This window comes from Triturus cristatus, chromosome 9 (genome assembly GCF_964204655.1).
Source record: "Triturus cristatus chromosome 9, aTriCri1.1, whole genome shotgun sequence".
Taxonomy (NCBI): domain Eukaryota; kingdom Metazoa; phylum Chordata; class Amphibia; order Caudata; family Salamandridae; genus Triturus; species Triturus cristatus.
Window position 1 is genome coordinate 858,732,067 of NC_140592.1, and position 22,664 is coordinate 858,754,730.

Below are 22,664 nucleotides of genomic sequence, written 5' to 3' on the forward strand. Positions count from 1 at the left end.
CTCGGACAGATGCGACAGGTGTCATGCTCCAGGGGCAGATTTTTTGCATCTGGCATGGGACTGTCCTGTGGTACATCACTACTGGGAGCAGGTATTCGCGGCGCTGGCGCAAATGACACACACGGGATATGAACCCACGCCGCTGATGGCACTACTTGGCTATGTCAAAACGGTGTCCACGGTGCACCGTAAATACGTTGCTCTTGCACTGCTTATGGCCAAACGGCGGGTGGCTTGTCGCTGGGGCAGGGGGCGGGCACCAAAGTTTAAGGTGTGGCTAGAGGACTTAGTGCTCTGTCAGGAACGATTATCCACGTATGCTGAGCAGCTGCCAATGGCCTCTAGGCCTCGAGACATATGGGCCCCATTGACGTGCTATTTATTAGCAGAAAGACAAGGGAGCATATCTTCGGAAGCAGAGGCCTCATCTTGAAAATTGTTTGCCATGGTGTATGGGACGCGGGGATATGCATGGGTTAATAGCATTATGTGAGAAAAATGTGATGCATTTAAGGTCATATATGTTATGTGATGATCAAATGTGCCTAGAATATGTAATTGGGAATCATTTGATGGAGGAGACAGTCAAGCTCATGTCATGCTGTACTATGCTCATTATGGCGGTTGTAATGTTATGGACCTAACTGTAAAATAATAAAAAAAGAAGTTTAAAGTATAACGTTCTATAATACTGAGCCAAAAGAAAGTATTTTGAGAACCTTACTGTGCTCTATCCTTTGTGTATCTCTTGCAGCCTTGCATGGTGAGGATTATAGTCTGCGTCTCTTTAGTGCACCGGAGTACTTTCATTTGGAGGTAATTTTGCCATTTGTTGCTGAATAAATGAGTGAATGGAGTACTGTTGAGACTCGTGATAGGTCCAGCGGCATGCTCACACTATGAGTGTGGTATGTTGTCTAAATGTTTTAAGAAACTGTTTGCGGAGCCTAATGTAGCCCATACTCTCTAACTAAACCCTTAATGGGCAGTTATTTTACTTTGAGGTATGTGTGCTCTTTTTTGCTAAACTTATGAATGAATGAAGTATGGCTATAACCAGTGACAGGTCCAAGAGTACGCCTTTGGGTCTAATTGTTTGTGTGTATGAGGTTTACCAGGGGGTGTGTACCCACAGAGGGTGTTAATTGTGAGCTTTTCAATCAAATCAATTCAAAATGTTTTTTTATATATATGTTTTATTTTATTTAGATTCATTGAAACGAGGTGGGAAGAATTTTGCTTTCCTGAAGAAGGTGGAGGTGATATAACGTTGGACCCACCGAAACGCACTGATGCATTGTGTTGGAACACATAACGGATCAATGACAAATGCAACACTTTATGATTAACATTTAACAAGAATTTGTTGCTTTGGTTGTGTGCATTTAAATTTTATTAATTTGTTTGTCTGACTATCGTGCTGATTTGAAAACATTTTTCTTGCTGCTTTTTTGTCCCACTTGCTGTTGTGGTTTTTAACTTGTATTTATTATTGTGAGTATTTGTTTTTAAATTGAATAATATATTTGAGCATTAAACCGGTCTTTGAAATGTATGATTTTTAACTTTGTGATTTGGTATTATATGTACATATATTATTTTAATAAATTATAAGAATAAGTAAAAATTATTACTATACACTTTTGCACTGGTCCGATTCTTCAGTTCATCAAATTTGCACCTCTGTGTTTGGTTTTACCCTGGTTGAATGAGAATGACTGGTGGTGTATGTGAGAAGTAGTTGTTGCGATCAAATATTTGTTCCCAAGGGGACAGTTTTTTGACTTTGGTCTATTGGTATCCTACCCCTTTGGTGTAATAGGGTCCCTCTCTCTTTTTCTGAAAAACATCCCTATAATCATACACTATTTCTGTGGGGACCTGGACATCCCTATAATCACACACTATCTCTGTGAGGACATGGTCATGTCTGTTTTCACACATTATCTCTGAGGGAACCTGGGAATGTCTAATCACACACATTTGCTTTGGTGACTGTAGTAATACTATAGTCACACCATCTCTGTGGGGGCCTGGACATCTGTATAATCAGACAGTGTCTCTGTGGGAACCGGGGCATGTCTATAATCACACACTATTTCTTTAGGGACAGTGGTAATACTATAAACCCACAGTATCTCTGTGGGGACCTGGACATCAATATAATCAATCACACACTATCTTTGTGTGTAATTGAACATGGGTGTTATCCCACACTATCTCTGGTGGGACCTGTGCTTCATTATAATCGCACACTATCTATGCGGGAATTTGAGCATGACTGTAATCACATACTATCTCTGTGGGGACCTAGACATTACAGAAATAACACCATGTTTCTGCATGAACTGCAGCATGACAATAATCGTACACTATCTCTAGGGGTACTTAAACAGGACTATGACCAAACACTATATCTCTAGGGACCTGGGCATGACTATAATAATCAAATACTATCTTTTGGAGGATTGGAGCAGGACTATAATGACATGCTATCTATGTGGCAACCTGGCCATCACTCTAATGACACACTATCTCAGGTGACTTCAACATAACTATCATCACACACTCTCTACAGAGAATTTAATATTATTATAATCGCACACTATCTCTGCAGGGTCTTAAACATAAATATAATCACACTCTGTGTATGGGGACTTGAGAGTCACTATAATTAAACACATTATCTGTGAAACATGGGCATCAATATCATCACGCACTCTCTCTGTGGGGGCTTGAATATTACTATCACAACACACTCCCCTCTGTCAGCTCTAGAATATTACAATAATCACATGCCATATCTTTGGGGACTATTATTGTACAGCCACACCAAGACGATGATGAAGTTGATGCCAAATAAACGAGGTAATCTCAGTTTGGCTTTCCCATCTGACGACATTGTATGCTCTTTGGCGTCTATATTAATTTAACTATTAGTTGTTTCCTTATCCCTGAATGTTTATTGAGAACTCAGCAATAGACTAGATATCTGTGACTCCCTTTCAATGGACTTTATATACTATAGGTTTCTACTGAGAAATGCATTATCATCAAAATCCATTTGCTGGCTGCTCCTAGGACACAAAGAGCTATTCATACATGTCTAAACTATCATGTAATAGAGGTAAAGCTCTGAAAAATAACATTTAGGCATTTGTTGTGAATGTATTCAATCACAAATGAGAATTATGGAGTAAGTCCCCACAAGGATGGAAATGCATGTTCAAGTCCCCAAAACGATGGTTCAATGCGCACGATTAAATAACAATATATTTGCAGATTTGAAGTAGGATCCTATAAAAATAATTTTTTTCTAAACAGGTTTCTGTTATTGGTAGATTTTTAACACATTAGAAAAGGTTAGTCCCTACAAGGCAGGAGTCCACACATGGGAGAGAGTGAGAGTGTGGGTGTGTTTGTTTTTCTTTTTCCCATGACAGGCACGCTAGCTCCAGGATAGCGTTAGAGAACAAGAAATTAAGCCCAGGGCTGTTGAATTCCTACCTGCCAATGCCCAGGATGTGTTGTTTGGGATGCAGAACAACAAGTCGTTATGTTATTTGTTCACTGGACAAGTAGGCCCATCCTCTGCAATACAGATACGTTGGCTGTCAGTTTACAGTGCCAATGTCTGGATTAGAGGATCAGGGTTGCCTGCCACTAAGGCAAGTTTTGCATCCCTTTGTATATGATGTTTAAACTAGTATGTATGATTCTTAAACGCCAATGCCTTTGATTTTAGGAAGAGCACTTTAGGAAAATGCAGTGAGCTGTGCTCTCAGCTTACATTACTGGCAGTGGATCGGGTACATATGTTTACAAAGTGTAACGATTGGAGGCTACCTATGAGGTTACCAGAATGCTCCCTGATTATATGCAAATACATGCAGAAGCATGAAGGCAAGATTGGTGACTATATGCTTTCAAAATAAAATGTATGCAAAAAACTTGCTACTTTAAGAAAATGGTTTGCTGAAGCTTTATTTACTAAACCGTGTTTGATACATCTCAATATTTAAAAAGAGGACTAATAACCCAAGCATGAAAACAAATTAGGGACTCAATTATTTAAAAAGTAATAAGAGTGCACTACATATATAGGACCTTGTACTAGTGCAGATTTACAACTTGCAGGGATTCAGAAGAGTTTACAGAAGTAGACCTGGAACCAGTACTCATAGCAAACATTTCTGATTTACATTTTTCCACGAGCAAATATACAACTGTATGTTGGCTCATACGAAAATCTGTTAAGCAATTGTAAGTTCTCTTGCTGTAAAGCGCTCTTTCCCCTATCCTGGAAAACAGTTTTCCTCCTGCCCTTGTCAGGAGCTAATTGCCAAACTTTTCCAAAGGGGGAATGAATTGGAGAGGAGTTAGTGAATACCCCTAAACATAAAAGCTTATGTGTGTGCTCACTGGGCATTCAAAACCTTCCCCCTACATTAATATTATTAATTATTATTTTTAATATTTATATAGTGCTAATGAACACCCCAAGGTACCTTGCCGCTGAGGGCTAAAATGGGTTACACAGTCAATGTATTGAATCATGAAACTTAGCAATGACTAGGATTAAGCATAAAGTCATACCGTCAGTGATTTCCTACATTTCAGTTGAGAAGACTGAGAGCAAAGAGAAAACACAGTGAGTTCCAAAGTGTGGAAACAGCAACAGAAAAGGCTCTGCCGTACAAAGTGACGCATGAAAACTGGAATCCTCTCACAAGAAGGGCCGAGTTAGATCTTAAACTTCTTATCGGAAAAGAGCGAGAAAACTTCAGTCAAAAGAGATGGGGCATATGCATGGAGAAGGTGGGAGATTGATCGTCAAAAAAGTGAAACAAAAAAAGAACTGTAGCAAGAAAAAGTTAAACAATTTACGGCAATGATCCTGGTCTCAAGTGAAGGGCACAATTAAATGTGCGTACAGACTGACAAAGAAGTTTTCGACTTAATGTAATGAACAGTAATAGTTCAGTAACTGGACTATCCCCCACACACCAGGAAAAGAACCATCTGTATTGATCATCCATTGATATTAAACTGAAGCAGAAACAGTTCTACAGATTGAACAGTAACACCTATTTCTGCTAAAGTGAACACAAACCATTTTGATGTAGCAGAGAAACAATATGTAAGGGGACTTACATGGTCTAGATCGAGGGCCGAATAAACAATCTTGCCTTTCTCGTCTCCAGAATACAACTTCATTCCATTTGGACTCCATGCCAATGCAGTGATGCTACTCCTGTGAATACCAACTACATCAAATCTTCGCAGCTGTGACAGAAAAGCAAGGAATAAGTTACATTTTGCCCGTACGTTTTGTATTCTCATAATTTTGCTACATTCCATGTTTTTTGCAGGTCTTATATAAGTGAGATAATTTCATTAAAAGCCTTGGCACTGTTCAGCAGGTGAGCATTAAATTAATAGCTTTAAACTTTTACAAATTAAAATACAAGCTCATATGCTTTGCCTTTGATACAGAATAAATAAAATGGTTTCGTTCAAAGCAGGAAGTTAATATTGAATGGGTGTTGGGAGCACACTGCCTCACATCCCAGCACAGTTCACCCCTTTGCATCCTGGTAAATGCGGTACACAGTTCATGCTTTCTGAAAAAATTAGCTAGAGTTTTTCACCAAAGTTGGTGCAGACATTGCTGTATATCTCTAGACACGTGCTTCTGGGTTGAGCCCTTCATCAGTAGAGAGCAGCAGTATTAGAGAGCAAAGAAAATAATCTGGGGTTGCTGGAAATGCTGCCAAGTTCCTCTCAGGTCACAGTACCACTCTCAGACACACAGGTGCATCTCCAAAGTGAATCTGATTGCTCCCTTGAGTCATTGAGCTGACTAGCTTCTGGAGATGCACTTGTGCGCCAGAAAGAGGTACTGAGACCTGAGACTACTGTGGCAGCTTTCTCAGCAACCCCAGATAAAATTCATTTTTATCTCTACTGATGATGGATAATAACCAGAAACACATGTCTGGAGATTTACAGCACTAACCTGCACCAACCTTGGTGAAACACTCCAGCACAAATTCAAGTAAGCATGTAAAGTGATCTGCATTTATCATAATGCAAAGAGGTGAATTGTGCTGGGAGGTGAAGCAATGTGCTCCCATTCCCCTTCAGTTAGGAAGTTAATATTGGTCATTACTACTAGGGCTAAGGGGGACTGAGAATTTGATGAAATTGCAGACCTCATGAGCACATTCCTCTTCTTTTAATCACAGCTTACATTTTCATATTTCTATAAATGGAGGTCCCTCATTCTTTCACAACTGAGTGAAACCTGAACCATGTAATTGACAATATATGGTTAGTTAACCAAATGGCAGTCACTTGCGTTGCTGATGCACTTGAAATTGCCCGATTAGTTACTGGTAATCTTCATAACTTGCGTTTGAGGTTTTCCTAATCAGAGTTCATACTCAATCAGTGAAGAAATTCCAAAAATATATGAATTTTTGCATATTACGCGTTACTAATAATTCTTTCAGCGCTTCATCGCACACATTTTTACGATTTTATGTGCTATAAATAAAAGCTGCCACAATATCTCAATTTAATTTTTCTCATTGTATAAGCCGTTGAAGGATGAAATGCTAAGATGGCCCAATGTAATGAAAGAGCCACTCTTGTGGTTTGGCACCCTATGATGACCTTCACCGATCACCATTTTAATTGACTTTAGTGTGTTATTTTACCCTAGCCTGGATATATGAGACGGTTCTCCACATGCCTGTTTCTCTTCTTTCTTGTAATCTTGCTGTCTTTCAGTGGGAGCTGTCACGGGGTAGAATAGTCTTGCCAAGAGCAGAGTGTGTGGGATGTGCATTTGAACGTGTGAGAGGGAGAGAGAGGTGTGGAATGTACTCTTTGATTTCGAAGTGCGGTGTTGTGAGCGGTGGTGCACACATGTGCTCGGTGTTGTACATTGAGGAGTGCTTACTATTGGCTTTGACATGGCCTCATGTCATCTTGTTTTCTGACTTTGACTATTGGCTTTGACATGCCCTCATGTCATCTTGTTTTCTGACTTTGCCTTGTTTAATTATGAGTTCTTACAATTGGCTTTGACATGGCCTTGTGTCATCTTGTTTTCTGGCTTTGCCTTGCTGCTCGCACGTAGCTGAGACAGGTTTTTGTCTTCACTTGTTTTTCGCAGACTGGTACCGCCAGCTCGGTTCTTTCTCATGAGAAGGGGGCGAAGTTTTCTAGAAGCTTCGCCTCACGTTGAATAATAATAATATTTAAGCTTGGAGCAAACGGGGCCCAAGTGGAAGTTCACCACAGAACAGACGTATTACTGTGGAGGTGACGGAACTTGAGTCCTGATTGAAACTCCAACCTGGGCTTTTCTGACGGGCTTCCCAAAGCTTGAGCGGGCACGGATGATGCAACTTAAATCGGTGAGGTGTTCCTAACCATTATATATATATATTTTCTACTCTTTGCTATTTGTAAATACTGCATTTTATTTCAATTGTTCATTTTACTTGTTCATTTGAGTCATTTGATACCTGAGAATCTGCATTTACTGATATATTTGGCCTACCTTTTTAAACATTGCATTAATAAACTTGTGTGTCATTTTAAATGCTCCAGAATTTGTCTTTTTTTTTTGCCTCCAGAGTGGGAGTGCTGTGCAAACGTGTATTCTTTAAAGGTGTAGTGGTAATTTTGCCTCCCAGAGTGGGTGTGCAGGGTTTGGGTGTGTCCTTTTAATAGAACAGCACATTCATTACATCCAAACACGATAAAAACATTAATAGACAGCTCATGCCATGTCAGCAGCAAGCATATCAACAAGCCGAGACCTTTTTTCAGCATTAAAAATTATTAAACCCTTCGCTGCTAGGCCTTTTACCCCCTGTGCTAAGCCTTTTTTTGGCTATTTGGGGTATGAAAGCAATAATGGATCCTGGAAAGCTATACATTTTAGAAAAGTAGACAAAATTATAAATTCAGCAAGGGGTCATTTGTGTAGATCCTTCAAGGTTTCTTTATAGAAACTAACTGTTGAATATAGGAAAAATTTAAAATTAGTTGAAAAAAACAGCCATTTGTACCAACGTTTTAACCTGTAACATCTTCTAATTATGACAGCTGTTTGAAAGCATTATACCGTTACATCCGCTGGACCTTTTTGGTTGTGGGGATATATAGGACTTGTAGGTTCACCAAGAACCAGACGAACCCAGAGCCAATAACTGAGCAACGTCTTGCAATGGTTTTTTATTACGTACCGGGTATATAGCAATTATTCTGGGAAAATGCATACATGGAAAAATCGGTATGAAAGACACCTATTTATTTCTGAAATGGGAACAAAATATAGAGTTTAGAAACATTAGATATTTCCACATTTCCGAAATTGGGAGTACCCATACTAGCATGAGAATTATAGGTAATTTTTCAAAATGACTTCTTTTTTACACATTGTCTTTTATTTGGAAGGCAGAAATGCATCAAAAGTCAATAGGTAATAACAGTTGCTCTACAATTCTGTGTTACGCTAAGTCTCCCAATAAAAATGGTACCTCACTTGTGTGGGTAGGCCTAGTGCCCATGACAGGAAACGGCTCAAAACGCAACATGGACACACCACATTTTCACAATGAGAAATGACCCTTTTTTGCAAAGTGCCTAGCTGTAGTTTTTGAACCCTAGCTCTGCCGGCACCAAGGGAAACCTAGCAAACCTATAACTTTTTGAAAACTAGACACCAAGGGGAATCCATGATGGGGTAACTGGACTGGCTCTCATCAGGTTCTGTTACCCAGAATCCCTTGCAAACCTAAAACATTGTAAAAAAAAAATAGAAAACACATTTTCCTCACATTTCTGTGGTGGAAAGTTTTGGAATCTGTGTAGATCCACAGAATTCCACCCACCCAGCGTTCCCCAAAGTCTTCTGAGAAAAATGGTACCTCACTTGTGTGGGTAGGCCTTTCATCAAAATGTGAAGTTTGCAGGGGATTCTGGGTAGGAAAACGTTGGGGGACCCACGCAAGCCATACCTCTCTGGACTCATGCTAATGCCCTCATCTGCCCCCCAGGGGAGGTAGAAAGACTGACATTTCTCGGGGTGGGGGGCATTTTTGGCAGCCCCCACCCCGTCAATAAAAAAAAAGAATCCTCGGTTTCTAGTGGGCTTTCCGCCCCACGGGGGGGGGGGCAGATTGGGGGCTACTGCCCCGGGGGCAGAAAGACTGGCATTTCTTTGGGGGGGGGGGCACTGACATGCCCTTTTTGGGCAGCCCCCACCCCAACGTCAACAAAAAATAATAATCCCTGGTTTCTAGTGGGCTTTCCGCCCCCCCCAGGGGGACAGAAAGTCTGTTGCGGCCAAACAAATATGGGGGAGCAAAGTCCCTTGCCCAAGGGGCTACTCCCCATTCCCTGGCGCTAGTGTGTGGATTCCGGCTTGGGGATCGCCCTCCTGGGGTGATTTCCAAGCAGGGATCCACTAGGGAAGGGTACCATTGGAAAGGGGAGATGCCCCCCCCTTTCCAACGATACCTCTCCCATCTTTTCGGTGCTGGGGGGCTGAGATAGCCCTACAAGCACCAAAACTAAGAAACTGACACTAAGTGTCAGTTTCGATTTTGTTGCAATGACGATCACGCGCATTGCAATAAAATTCCAAAATATGCCTGGGGAGGTTCTTCCCCACCTCCCAAGGCAAAATAAATACATAAATAAATAATGGGAAATCCCTCTGCTGTCTGCAGCAGAGGGATTTCCTGAGCACAGAAGAGGTTAAACACAACTATAGTTTAAAAACTATTAAAGACTACAAACATCAAGTTTACATGTTGCAAATCTGGGTTTGAAAAAATGAAATATAGATTTGTTTTAATATCCCTATATGGTTTCTTTTTGAGGGGCAAGTAGATGAGTTATTTGCTGAACCTCAGATCAGCCAGAGATTTAGATTATCCCTCCTATACGGGAGCAGTTCAATCAAGTCTCACGCCCAGGCAAACCTTTGCTGCTCTGCTGTCTCACCCTGGTAGGGATCAATTTTAGCATCAAAGAAGAGCCCTCATACCATCCGGAGCAGATGCCTAGAGGAAGAACTTTCTGAGCGTGCATGGCTCGATATGTAATTGTAATTACATTTATATAGCGCTTGCTACCCTTGATGGGTGTGGAAGTGCTTTTTCGGCGAGAAGCACGCTACTTCGGAACCCAGAAAGTATTGGTGGTGAATCAGTATAGTGAAAGTATGAAAGTGGTGGATATGTGAGTCCGTTACCTGGATTGAAAAAGATTGGGGAAGGATAGAAGGGAAGGATTTAAAAAATGTTTAGTTTAGTTTTTTTGTTATGGAGCTCATAGCAGTAGGAGTAGGTTTGGGGTGAGTAAAAGGGAGGTGGAGGGGGAAGAGTCAGAGGGAGGGTTTAGAAAGGCTTGTTGTGGGGGATCGAAATAGTAAAAAGAGGTATGAGATGATGCAAGAAGGAAACTGAAGTAGGGAAGAGTCTCGAAAGGGTTATTTTACTGTAGATCATCATGGCACACAGACTGTATAGGTTAGTCTGATCCAGGATCAGGTCTTTATGGTAAGGATCAAGGTAAACCAGACACCGGCAGATGGGGATTATGGTGACAGTCTTGACTAAATTGTCAATTGTGGGATTGATTCACTGCAAACTTCCACACAGAAAGGCAATGTAAACGCTGGCTGAACAGAACAACATTACAGTTTAGACACTGTTAACAGTTTGGCTTGGTAACCATTGGTCTAGCTCTTGAGTACACACCACCATCTTGGAAACAAGCACTGTAATGCCAACAAGTCTCCCTGTTTTCTAATTAAACGTGATTCTTGATTGGCGAGTCTGTGCGTGGTTGTGTGAAAGGGTGAACCTGTAACTGCGCTAATAAATCAGTGGTTGGATGAATGGGTGAGTCTTTACTGCATGTCCCGCTTAAGTCAGCAAAAGGCTATGGTACCCTAATCGGCTACAAGGTGCCCGAAGTACTCAGTAGCCTCCCCCACCTCACTTGGAAAAACAACATGTGTTCTTATCCCACATACCCTGCAATGTTAAAGGCAGCACCTCACCAAAAAACCAAGCTTGCAAAGAAAGTAGGTTATTTTTTCTCAATTCCGCGCGCAAAGCAGTGATAAAAGCATTTAATAAAAGATCAGGCAGTTCTCCTATGGGATGGAAAGGGATGTGGCACGAACACCCGCCAGAGTGACAGGTAGCATCAAGGATCGCCTCGGGCACGGATGCTAAGGAAGCTGCACCCAGTGGCCTGACACAACCTGAGGTCAGGGTCTCTGCTGTGCCTCATTTCACTTGCACATTGTATGTATGCACTCCTGTGCCCTTTACAGTAGAAGCATGCATGCACACAGATGAACTATGTGAACCTGTCTCTGCACATTATTATAAATGAGAAAAAGCTTTAGCGTCTGTCACACAGGATAGTGTGTGTAAAGTGTTATCCGCTGTACGGAGTGTGGATACAGTATAAGGGATGGACGCAATAAAAATTGCAGGGTATTACTATCAGGGCAACAGTTTAGTGGGCGAAACATGATCAGGAAGAGGATGTTCTATGCGGTCTTTCCCTTTATTCTTTTACGTCATGTGTGGAATGTACAATTTTTTTTAACAGTTTAAGTCATTGGCAGTCATGGAGCGGATTCACATCTCATAGCTATATACACTGCTTAATTTGAAAAAAAACAAATATGTCCCAGGGCCCTCATCTGGAGGCCACACAGCTTGCACCACCCATTGCCACTGCTAGCGCTTCCAATGACAGTACCAACACAACTACTAACCATCACACTTCAGCCTGTTCGAGACTCCCAAAGCTATGTGAATGGCTTGGGTGGCAAGTATTACTTGTTTTTAATGCAGATTAAATTAATAAACAACTGTTGTTCTGCACATATTTGAATTGCACAAACAGTACCACGAGACTGTCATAAGTGCTGGTGCTCAGTACCGGAAACCACTGGGTCAAATTAAGCACAGGCTATAAAGAAATAACAATTGTAAGAAGCTGTGGTGCTGGAATGTGAATCTGGAATGTATCATGGCTGTGCACATAACACATCTTAGAGCGAGAAAGCAAAAGACACACAATTGATAAACGGAATGCAGAACAAATCAAAACATTCACCCCCAGTCAAGAGATCTGGGTTAAATCCATCATTCTTTTGCTCACCATGCAGCCCAGTTCAGACCTGGCCATATGCAAATCAGTCTCGACCCTGTACCTCATGGGAACAGTCCAGCCCGAACTGCGAAGCCAGGTCCTCCCTGGACCGGAAACAAGCATCCTAGGACCGGTTTCGGGGTTTCACCCCTCTTCAGCCAGAATAGCTTGATTCCAGTGAGCCCAGGACTCACGTCTGGGCACACCTGGCGCACTTAGGGCGAGAAAGCAAAAGACACACATATGGCTGGGTGCAAACTGGAATGGCATGTTCAGCAAAAAAACAGTAGATTTAGGCCCAGGTCTCTGTACTGGGGTGAATGTATGACATTGTTCTGCATTCTGTCCATCAATTGTTATTTTTGCATTTGTCACCCCGAGTGGGCCGGGTATGCCCAGACGTGGGTCCCGTTCTCTCCATGCCACTGGAGTCAAGCTATCCTGGCTGATGAGGGCTGAAAGCCCGAAACCGGTCCTAGGATGCTTGTTTCCAGTCCAGGGAGGACCTGGTTTGGCAGTTCGGGCCGGACTGTTCCCATTGGGCGCAGGGTCAAGACTGATTTGCATATGGCTGGGGGCAAACTGGAATGACATGGTGAGCAACAAAACGATGGATTTAGGCCCAGATCTCTGTACGGGGGTGAATGTATGACATTGTTCTGCATTCTGACCATCAATTTTCTTTTTGCACATAACACACCTTAAGCAGTATAGAATAGATGGCAGTAACATAAGAACCAATGTAGCACCCATATTATGTGTCTTATAAAAGTGCTGTCAGTGGGTCTGTATTTAAAATACTACCAAACACCTGGTAGGCCTATGCCCTATGCTCAGTTTTCCCATGGGCAGCAGCACCTGACCTTCATTTCTACAAGCAGTCCACAATGCACACTGTTTGGCAAGCACTCATGCCAGGGTTCATTTGCATACCGATGATGCCCTCGGGTTGGGTCACAGGCCGTACCATTTCCTTACTTTCAATCGTCACTTATCCTCATAAGTTACATATTTCAAAAGTCTGTGTGGCCAGAGCGCAACACATGGACAGTGAAACTTCTACTGTAAATTCAGCTCTTTATTTGCAATATTTTGAGGAAATACCACATGGTTCACACACAGTTTAATTTTGCATTGCATACTCAGTGCTGGAGATCAACTCCTTTTCCAATCACTACTGCAAAATATAAAACTATGTAATATTCCAGTAAGCTGATACAAAATTTGGAAGACACTTCTTCAGCAATGACTTGAAGGGGGCTGATCCAAACATACCAATGGTTGAAGGGTGCTCGCTTAAAGCCCCATCCATGTATCAGTGTGTGTTGATGACATGCGCCCTGACACACAGCTAAAGCTACCGGCAATTAAGGTTTAAAATCCTAAACTCTCAGCTCCTAAAAAGGGTAGACTGTTGCCATACCCCAGGTGTTCATTTGTTTAAAATCAAACAAAATCTCCCCATTTCTACATTAACTAGCACAATAAAAGCGCATTCGGGGCTACGTGTTCAAATAAACACAAAAATATATTCTGAACCTCCTTATTCTCTTAAAGTATCTGCTGCTATATAATATGGGCCTGTACCCTAATCTGGAGCTCACATTTCCATAGCTATCCATTCGTTTTTGGCAAGCAATTATAATGGAAAAATCAAAAATGAAAACTACAAGTAGAGAATGTACTGTGAAGCGACCTCAAATGTGCAAGACAGGATAAACACTAAATACCTGGTAGGGGACAACCTGAGATCTCTAAACTCACTTTTCCCATTAGCCGAGATATTTTTGATAAAGTACCCCCACCACCACCACCACCACCATATAGGTGTACAGCAAGTCACCAAGGTGTTCCCTGGAGGTATAGAAAAATGAGGCTGAAGGCCGTGTTCCTTTATAAGGACAGGGAAGCATAGAATTACAATATCCTTATAATGTATGCTAGGGTGTTTTACAACATCACCCATGACACAAACCACTCAAACCCTTGGTGTTGATGAAGCAGAGATGTTATCATTCATCTATTTACGATAATTTTACAAGGAAAAGGGATTGTGACACTATTTTACATGATAAAGACAAAGTGTGCATATGGTTTCTATGTTTCAAGAAACACACAAATGAAGTTCTGATTTAGATATTGCATCGTAAAAGCATGAAAAATGTTAGAAGTAGATTTCTGATAACACTTAACAGTCAATAAACTGATGTGAAATTTGACATTTTAGTGACATGTTCTTATGCATGGATAAACGCGACAAATAAACGATAACACAGGAAATTTCAATGTAAAAATAAAGCTGCTTAATGTGTTAGGAAAACCGATCACACTAGAATGTGTAACGTGAGCACTGACAGACAAGAAAAGTAGATGTTATATGAAGTTATGTTATGATGTGTACTTCGTAAAAGTTCATTTCAGGTGTGCTTTAAATCCTGTATGTTGTTTTAACATATAACATGCAAAAGAGACATACCAAAATTATATGTGAAATTATAGTATTAGAAATTTTATGAGTACCTGTTAGACCTGTCAGCCCTTTGGCAGTTCCCTCCTCCTTTTATTATTTGTGTCCCTTGTCCCCTTCTCATTTTTTCTGTCTACCAAACTTTTTAGTTGCTAATGTAGAGGTTCTGGGCGCTTCACCCTCACTACCGGAGGGAAAGGCGCAAGGTGCTCCTCTGAGGAAAATAGATGAGGAAGGTGAAATTCACAAAATGGTGGCTCCAACTGTCACCTCAGCACCTGGGCCATGACTGTCATGAGAGGTTCCGGAACCTTCCGGGCCCCTCTGGCAAGTCAGACCCAAGGTGATATATAGGGGTGACAGGAGGGCAGCCATTTTAGGTGAGAAGAGACTGCGTGGTAATCAGGAGGAAGGCGCCTGTGTGAGGAGGTGGTTGTACTTGGAAGGAAACGGACTGATCTACGGATCTGCACAAATTGCCAATACTAGTGACATCATCCCTAACCTTGTGACCGGTCCCTGAGCGCAGTCAGTGATCTGGTTGAGCAGCGTTACTGGGGTTCTCACAAGTGGCCAGAATCCCCAAAGGAGACCCAGGATTGCTGGCTGGGACCATTCCATCCCGCATACCTTCTTGGTTGATGCGGAAGAAGTAAACTGGCCATGGCAATGACCCTTCATCCCTAATCAAGGAGGAGAGGTTCGCACCTGTAGCTAGAAGGGCCGCGACATTCTAGACAACTGCACCGGAGAGTTCCCGGCGGCGTCTAGTACAGCCCCCCCCCCCCCACTGCTTCCCGTTATACTACTTTGCCGAGTTCCTACCTGGAATGGACCCCGCCACCACCCAGTGATCGGCGGGTGGCCAGTTATCCACTGGGAGGGCTCGCTGATGTCCTGAGTGCTGAAGGGGTGAGGGGCTGGGAGCCAGCGACACCGCCGATCGTCTGAGGAGAGTTACGCCAGGAAGGAAGGGGGCGTGACCGGCCCGGAGGCCGCCGTCCTCCGATCACATGGAAAGGGGCTGAAGCGCCGCCCTTCCCTTTCCGTGAAGTTGAGGTAAACCGCGCCCCCACACTGCTTCGGAAGGCGGTGAGCAGGCAACTTCCAGGTCCCCGGTTTGAATCGACACAGTGGCCGGCTGACAAGAGGCCGTAGAGGAGGGAAGCCGGTATCGTGGAGAGCGCTTGAGTGTGGATCATCTTCCCGGAGGGGAACTCCCAATAGGTTACTCCTCGGGGGTGGGGATTGGTGTGAGTTACCTGATTCTCACCTCCGTGGGGAGCAATCACTTCATCGGCGTGAGGCCCGACTCTCACAAAGTAAAGAGAAATCAACTCCAATTCCGGCTGGACTCCGGGAACAGAGGACACCGGGACTGAACAGTAAGCTGGGCAATGATTGAGGAGGGAAGGGGGGAGAAAAAGAGAGTCCAGAGTAACACGTAGCTGAGTTCAGTCATTGTCCTGATTGACCCCTGTAATCTCTCAAATGCAAAGTTCCCGAATAGGCAAACAGAGACATCTATGCGAGTAACGCCTAGGTATTGTGGAAATGTTGGGAATAACTGTAAACCTCCAGTTGCCAGGGTGATGGAAATGCCGATAATGTAATGCCTTATTAGCGAGTGATGAAATAAGTTGCTTATAGTGCCTAGAGATCACCCGCTAAAGACCGGGAACAGAGTGAACCTCTCACTTATTGCTAACTGTAGTAGTCATAGAGTAGAGGACAGCCTTAAGGTCCATGAAGGATAGTTAAGGGAGCCCGGTTCAGAAGAACGTTGTATAGACTGTGAACCATCTGATGTACCGGGGAATGTAAATGTTTTGAGAAGCGTGTCTAGGTGGAATTAAATTGACGCTCCAGAGGCATAGAGTTGGGGTTGGGCAACAATGGAGGGGTGAAGAAGAATGCTACATTGAGATAACGAATATCAAACCAAATGTATTGAAATGTTTCATTCAGAGATATGAGTTTGTTTTACCACAGTTAAAAAAGAAAGGATAAAGACTACTGGTAATCTTTAACATTAAACAGTGTAGTGTCCTTTTTTTTTTTTTTAGTGGTGTTGCGCTAGATTGCGGACTGAGTAGGATGCAAGCACGAGACGCTATGTTGAGATGTATGCCTGTTAACTTGAGCCAAGCTACCCCCCGGACCTAGGTCCAACAAGTTGGTGCTCAGCGGTGGGATCCTTATTCAGTGCTTGCATCCGCTTGGTAGCAGTTTTGCGCGCATCACCACCTACACTGGATTGTTTTGGCTGGAGTTTTCTCCAGATTGTTTTCCTAATTGGAGGTTTTTAAAATTGTCCCGTGTATATTTCCTTTCTTGGGGAAGTCTTCCAGAGTAAAGTTCTTGTTGACTGTGTTGGGGTCCCATCTGGTAGGATGGAATTCGAATTGGGTAGGCTGGAGGAGTATACAGTGGCCCAATTGAAGGAATTCTGCCAGATTCGGGAGGTATTCTTTAAGCAGGGGGCGAAGAGAACAGAGCTCCAAGCAAGCTTAAGAGCCTGGGTTATGGCCCACCCTAGCGGGAAACGGGAGGAAGAACCAGGACTAGACCCCCTGGAAGAACCGGAAGTCCTTTTTCCCCCTGGGAGCGGCCACATGGACGTTGGGACCCGGGCCCCATCAAGAGTGGGTAATAGCGCCTCCGGGGGGAGCTTGTCCTCTGCTGACCTGGTTGACCGAAGGGAAGAGAGGCAGCTTAGAATGGATCTGGCCCGGTTGGAAAAGGAGAGGGAGGAGAAGAGGTTCCTCCATGAGCTCCACTTAAAGGAGTTAGAGCACAAAGCCCTTCAACTTGGAACCCCCAGCAGTCCTAATGGTGGCAGCATACCGAGAGAAATCCCAAGAGAGTCCAGGCCCTACCTGCCCAAAGATGTAGTTGCTAGCTATGGTATTGGGGATGACATTGTAAAATGGCTGGCTGCCTATGAGGTTTCTCTAAGAGCCCATGGGGTCCCCGAAGCTCAGTGGGGGGGTGGCCTGTATAGGTATATGCCTCCGGTGGGGAGGGATGCCTTGTTAGCGCTAGAACAGCCAGACCAGACCAGGTACCCCGTCATGAAGGTAGCCCTAGTGAGGAAATTTGGGCTGACCCCTGAAAAATTCAGGCAGAGGTTTCGGGGCAGTCAGAAGTTGTCCACCCAGAATTGGGTGGACTTCTTGGACTATGCTAGGAAGGCCTTAGAGGGCTGGGTGCAGGGCAGTGATGTCAAGGACTAGGAGGGACTGTACAATTTAATTTTAAAGGAGCACCTCCTCGAGAAAAGTTTTCCGGAGCTGCGTCAGCACCTGGTAGACAGCAAGCTAACTAATCCCAGGAAGCTTGCAGAGGAGGCGGATATCTGGGCGAGTACCCGGGTATCCTCAAAAGGGACTGGAGGGAATTTCCAAGGGGCTGGACAGGGCGCCCCCCAGAAGAAAGAGGGGGGAGACAAAAAGAGGGAGTTCTCTAAAGGCCCCCAAAAGAGTTCACCAGGGAAGGGAGTAGGATTCCCTCCTAAGGTTGGCCCCCACAAACCCCCATATCCTGACCGTGGTCAGCAGCCTAGGGTTGTCCGATGTTATGAGTGTGGTAAGGTTGGGCACTATAAGGGGGATGCCAAGTGTCCCAAGAGACCACACCCTCCCATTGGAGGAAAGACCCCTGGGGTGGCGAGTGTAGTGCTCGGGGAGGAGTTGCCCCTAGATAAGGGAGGTGAGTGGGCAGGGCTAACCCTAGTGTCCTTAGGGGATTGTGAGATGGTTCCTAAGACCCAGATGCCCTCGAAAACTACTAAGTACAGGCAATGGGTCACCATCAATGCCCAGAGGGTGGAGGCTCTGAGGGACACAGGAGCCAGCATGACTATGGTAAGGAGTCAGCTGGTGTCCCCAGAGCAGGTGGTTCCCAATGTAGTCCACCCGGTTGTGATGGCTGACAACCGAGAGGGTCACTATCCGGTGGCCCAGGTTCCCTTTGAGTGGGGAGGGGTTGCGGGTCCTCTACGAGTTGCGATCAGCCCTGCCATGCCATGCCGGTCGACTGCCTGTTGGGAAACGACCTTGAACACTCGGCGTGGAAGGAGGTTGAGTTCAGGGCCCACATGGAAATGTTGGGGACCCCTGAATGGACGTGTGCCAACACCCGGTCCGGGACTGCCTGAAGAGGGAGTACACCGAGGTTGGAGTCTGGGACAAAGGCCCAACCAGCTGCCGGAAAGGGTAAACGGGGACGGGGGAAGCCTGCCCCGGCATCTGACCCTCCAAAGGTGGATGGGGCAACTGAAGTGGTCCCGGAGTCTACGGAGGGGGATGTAACTTCCCTGGAGGGATTACCGACTCCTGCAGATTGGCAGGTGGAGGGAGGACCTACTAGGGAAGAGTTTTGTCGGGCCCAGAAGGAGTGCCCTACCCTTGAGGGTTTACGGCGGCAGGCCGAAGCCCAGGCAGCGGGTAACGATTCGGGGAACTTCCACATATACTGGGAAGATGGACTCCTTTATAGCGAACCCAAGGCTCCGGTGCATGGTTCATCCCGGGCCTTGGTAGTTCCCCAGCGTTACCGAGCCTTCCTATTGGGACTGGCTCACGAAATACCCTTGGCAGGACACTTGGGACAAGACAAGACCTTTGCTCGACTTGTCCCTCATTTTTACTGGCCTCAGATGAGGATTACGTCCGATACTTTTTGTAGGACGTGTGTAACCTGCCAAGCTAGTGGGAAGACAGGGGTGAAGCTGAAGGCTCCCCTGGAACCACTGCCTGTCGTTGGTACCCCCTTTGAAAGGGTGGGCATCGACATTGTCGGGCCATTGGATCCACCAACGTCGGCCGGTCACAGGTTTATCCTGGTTCTGGTGGATCATGCCACACGGTACCCAGAGGCTATCCCTCTGAGGACCATTACTGCACCTGCGGTGGCACGGGCCCTTATGGGAATTTTTACCCGGATGGGATTCCCCAAGGAAGTGGTGTCGGACAGAGGTACCAACTTCATGTCGGCCTACATGCGGGCCATGTGGAAAGAGTGTGGAGTTACTTACCGGTTCTCCACTCCTTATCACCCCCAGACTAATGGTCTGGTGGAAAGGTTTAACAAAACCTTAAAGGGCATGATCCGGAGTCTGCCCGAGAGCCTGCGGAGGAAATGGGACGTCCTCCTACCTTGTTTGCTGTTTTCGTACAGGGAGGTACCACAGAAGGGACTGGGCTTCAGCCCCTTCGAGCTGTTGTACGGGCACCCCGTGCGTGGACCCCTCAGCCTGGTGAAGGATGGATGGGAAAAGACTCCCAGAAAACTTACCCCGGATGTGGTGAGCTACATGCTGGCCTTTCGTAGCCAAATGGCTAGGTTGTGGAAGCAAGCTTCTGAAAACCTAGAAGCCAGCCAGACGGTCATGAAGGAATGGTATGACCGAAATGCTCACCCGGTGGAGCTGGAGCCTGGCCAGAAGGTGTGGGTGATGGAACCTGGAGAGCTTAGCGCCCTCCAGGATCGCTGGTCAGGTCCCTTCGAGGTGGTTGAGAAAAAGGGCAAGGTTACTTACGTGGTAGATCTTAAGACCCCCAGGCAGCCCCATCGGGTGCTCCATGTCAACCGCCTCAAGCCTCACCAAGAGAGACCCGAGGTCACGTTAATGATGGTGACTGATGGGTCAGAGGAAGAGGAAAGTGAATCTCTTCCCGATCTGTTTGCGTCCCAAGAGAAGGATGGATCGGTGGAGGGAGTGATCCTTTCACCGTCACTAACTCCTGAACAACGAAAGGACTGTCGCCAGGTACTGGAGCAGTTTGCTTCCTTGTTCTCCCTTATCCCGGGAAGGACTCATCTGTGTACCCATGACGTGGACACAGGAGACAGCCCACCTGTGAAGTCCAAGTCCTACCGACTGTCGGATAAGGTGAAGGCTAGCATCCATGGGGAAGTTACCAAGATGCTAGAGCTAGGAGTAATTGAGCCTTCAAGTAGTCCCTGGTCCAGTCCGGTGGTACTGGTACCCAAAGCTGCCCCACCGGGCACTACCCCAGAACTCCGGTTCTGTGTGGATTACAGGGGACTGAATTCGATGACTAAGACAGATGCTCATCCTATCCCGAGGGCGGATGAGCTCATTGACCGGTTGGGAGCTGCCCAATATCTCAGTACCTTTGACCTTACCTCCGGGTACTGGCAGATTTCCCTGACGGATGGAGCCAAGGAAAGGTCAGCCTTCTCCACACCTGAGGGTCACTACCAATTCTGTGTGATGCCCTTTGGGCTCAAGAACGCCCCTGCTACATTCCAGCGATTGGTGAACCAGGTCCTCTCTGGTATGGAAGCCTTTTCAGTTGCGTACCTGGATGACATTGCTGTCTTCAGCCGTAGCTGGGAGGACCATTTGTGTCACCTTCAGGCTGTTCTTCAGGCTTTGCAGCAGGCAGGTCTGACGATCAAAGCCAGTAAGTGCCAGATCGGGCAGGGGTCGGTAGTGTACCTCGGTCACTTGGTGAGTCGGGGCAAGGTGCAACCCCTCCAGGCCAAGATCGAAACCATCATGGCCTGGGAACCCCCCAAGACTCAGACAGAGGTTCGGGCCTTCTTGGGCCTCACTGGTTACTACCGACGCTTTGTCAAGGGATACGGTACCATCGTGGCCCCCTTGACTGAGCTCACTTCCAAAAAGCACCCTCGACGGGTAATCTGGACCGAGGGATGTCAACAAGCTTTTGACACCTTGAAAAAGGCCATGTGTGCGGCACCTGTTCTCAGGGCCCCTGACTTCGCTAAGGAGTTCATCGTCCAGACAGATGCGTTGGAGCACGGTATCGGGGCAGTGCTGTCGCAACTCAATGACGAGGGTCTAGACCAACCGGTGGTTTTCCTGTCTAGGAGACTACTCCCCCGGGAACAGAGGTGGAGTACAATTGAGAGGGAGGCTTTTGCGGTGGTGTGGGCCCTGAAGAAGCTGCGGCCATACCGGTTTGGCTCGCACTTCCTGGTTCAGACCGACCACCGGCCCCTCAGGTGGCTGATGCAAATGAGGGGCGAGAATCCCAAGCTGTTGAGGTGGTCCATTTCCCTACAGGGGATGGACTTTAGGGTGGAACATCGCCCAGGAGTGGACCACGCCAATGCTGACGGTCTCTCCAGGTATTTCCGCCTTAGTGAAGAGGCCTCCCAAGGGGTTGGGTAGCTCTCCCCACTTTCAGCTGGGGGGGACGCGTGTTAGACCTGTCAGCCCTTTGGCAGTTCCCTCCTCCTTTTATTATTTTTGTCCCTTGTCCACTTCTCATTTTTTCTGTCTACCAAACTTTTTAGGTGCTAATGTAGAGGTTCTGGGCGCTTCACCCTCACTACCTGAGGGAAAGGCGCAAGGTGCTCCTCTGAGGAAAATAGATGAGGAAGGTGAAATTCACAAAATGGTGGCTCCAACTGTCACCTCAGCACCTGGGCCATGACTGTCATGAGAGGTTCCGGAACCTTCCGGGCCCCTCTGGCAAGTCAGACCCAAGGTGATATATAGGGGTGACAGGAGGGCAGCCATTTTAGGTGAGAAGAGACTGCGTGGTAATCAGGAGGAAGGCGCCTGTGTGAGGAGGTGGTTGTACTTGGAAGGAAACGGACTGATCTATGGATCTGTACAAATTCCCAATCCTAGTGACATCATCCCTAACCTTGTGACCGGTCCCTGAGCGCAGTCAGTGATCTGGTTGAGCAGCGTTACTGGGGTTCTCACAAGTGGCCAGAATCCTCAAAGGAGACCCAGGATTGCTGGCTGGGACCATTCCATCCCGCATACCTTCTTGGTTGATGCGGAAGAAGTAAACTGGCCATGGCAATGACCCTTCATCCCTAATCAAGGAGGAGAGGTTCGCACCTGTAGCTAGAAGGGCCGTGACATTCTAGACAACTGCACCGGAGAGTTCCCGGCGGCGTCTAGTACAGCCCCCCCCCCCCACTGCTTCCCGTTATACTACTGCTTTACCCGCCACCACCCAGTGATCGGCGGGTGGCCAGT

At 45.7% G+C, this 22,664-nt stretch overlaps 1 protein-coding gene across 2 annotated transcripts in view; it reads right to left on the minus strand.

The window, feature by feature from the left end:
• Positions 1-22,664, minus strand: part of TECPR2 (tectonin beta-propeller repeat containing 2) — a 616,143-nt gene that overhangs the window by 452,974 nt on the left and 140,505 nt on the right. For both annotated transcript variants that reach the window (XM_085626337.1, XM_085626336.1), the window contains exon 5: positions 5,155-5,286. In XM_085626337.1, coding sequence (XP_085482463.1) covers positions 5,155-5,286 — 132 coding nt within the window. The remainder of the gene's footprint in view (positions 1-5,154; positions 5,287-22,664) is intronic.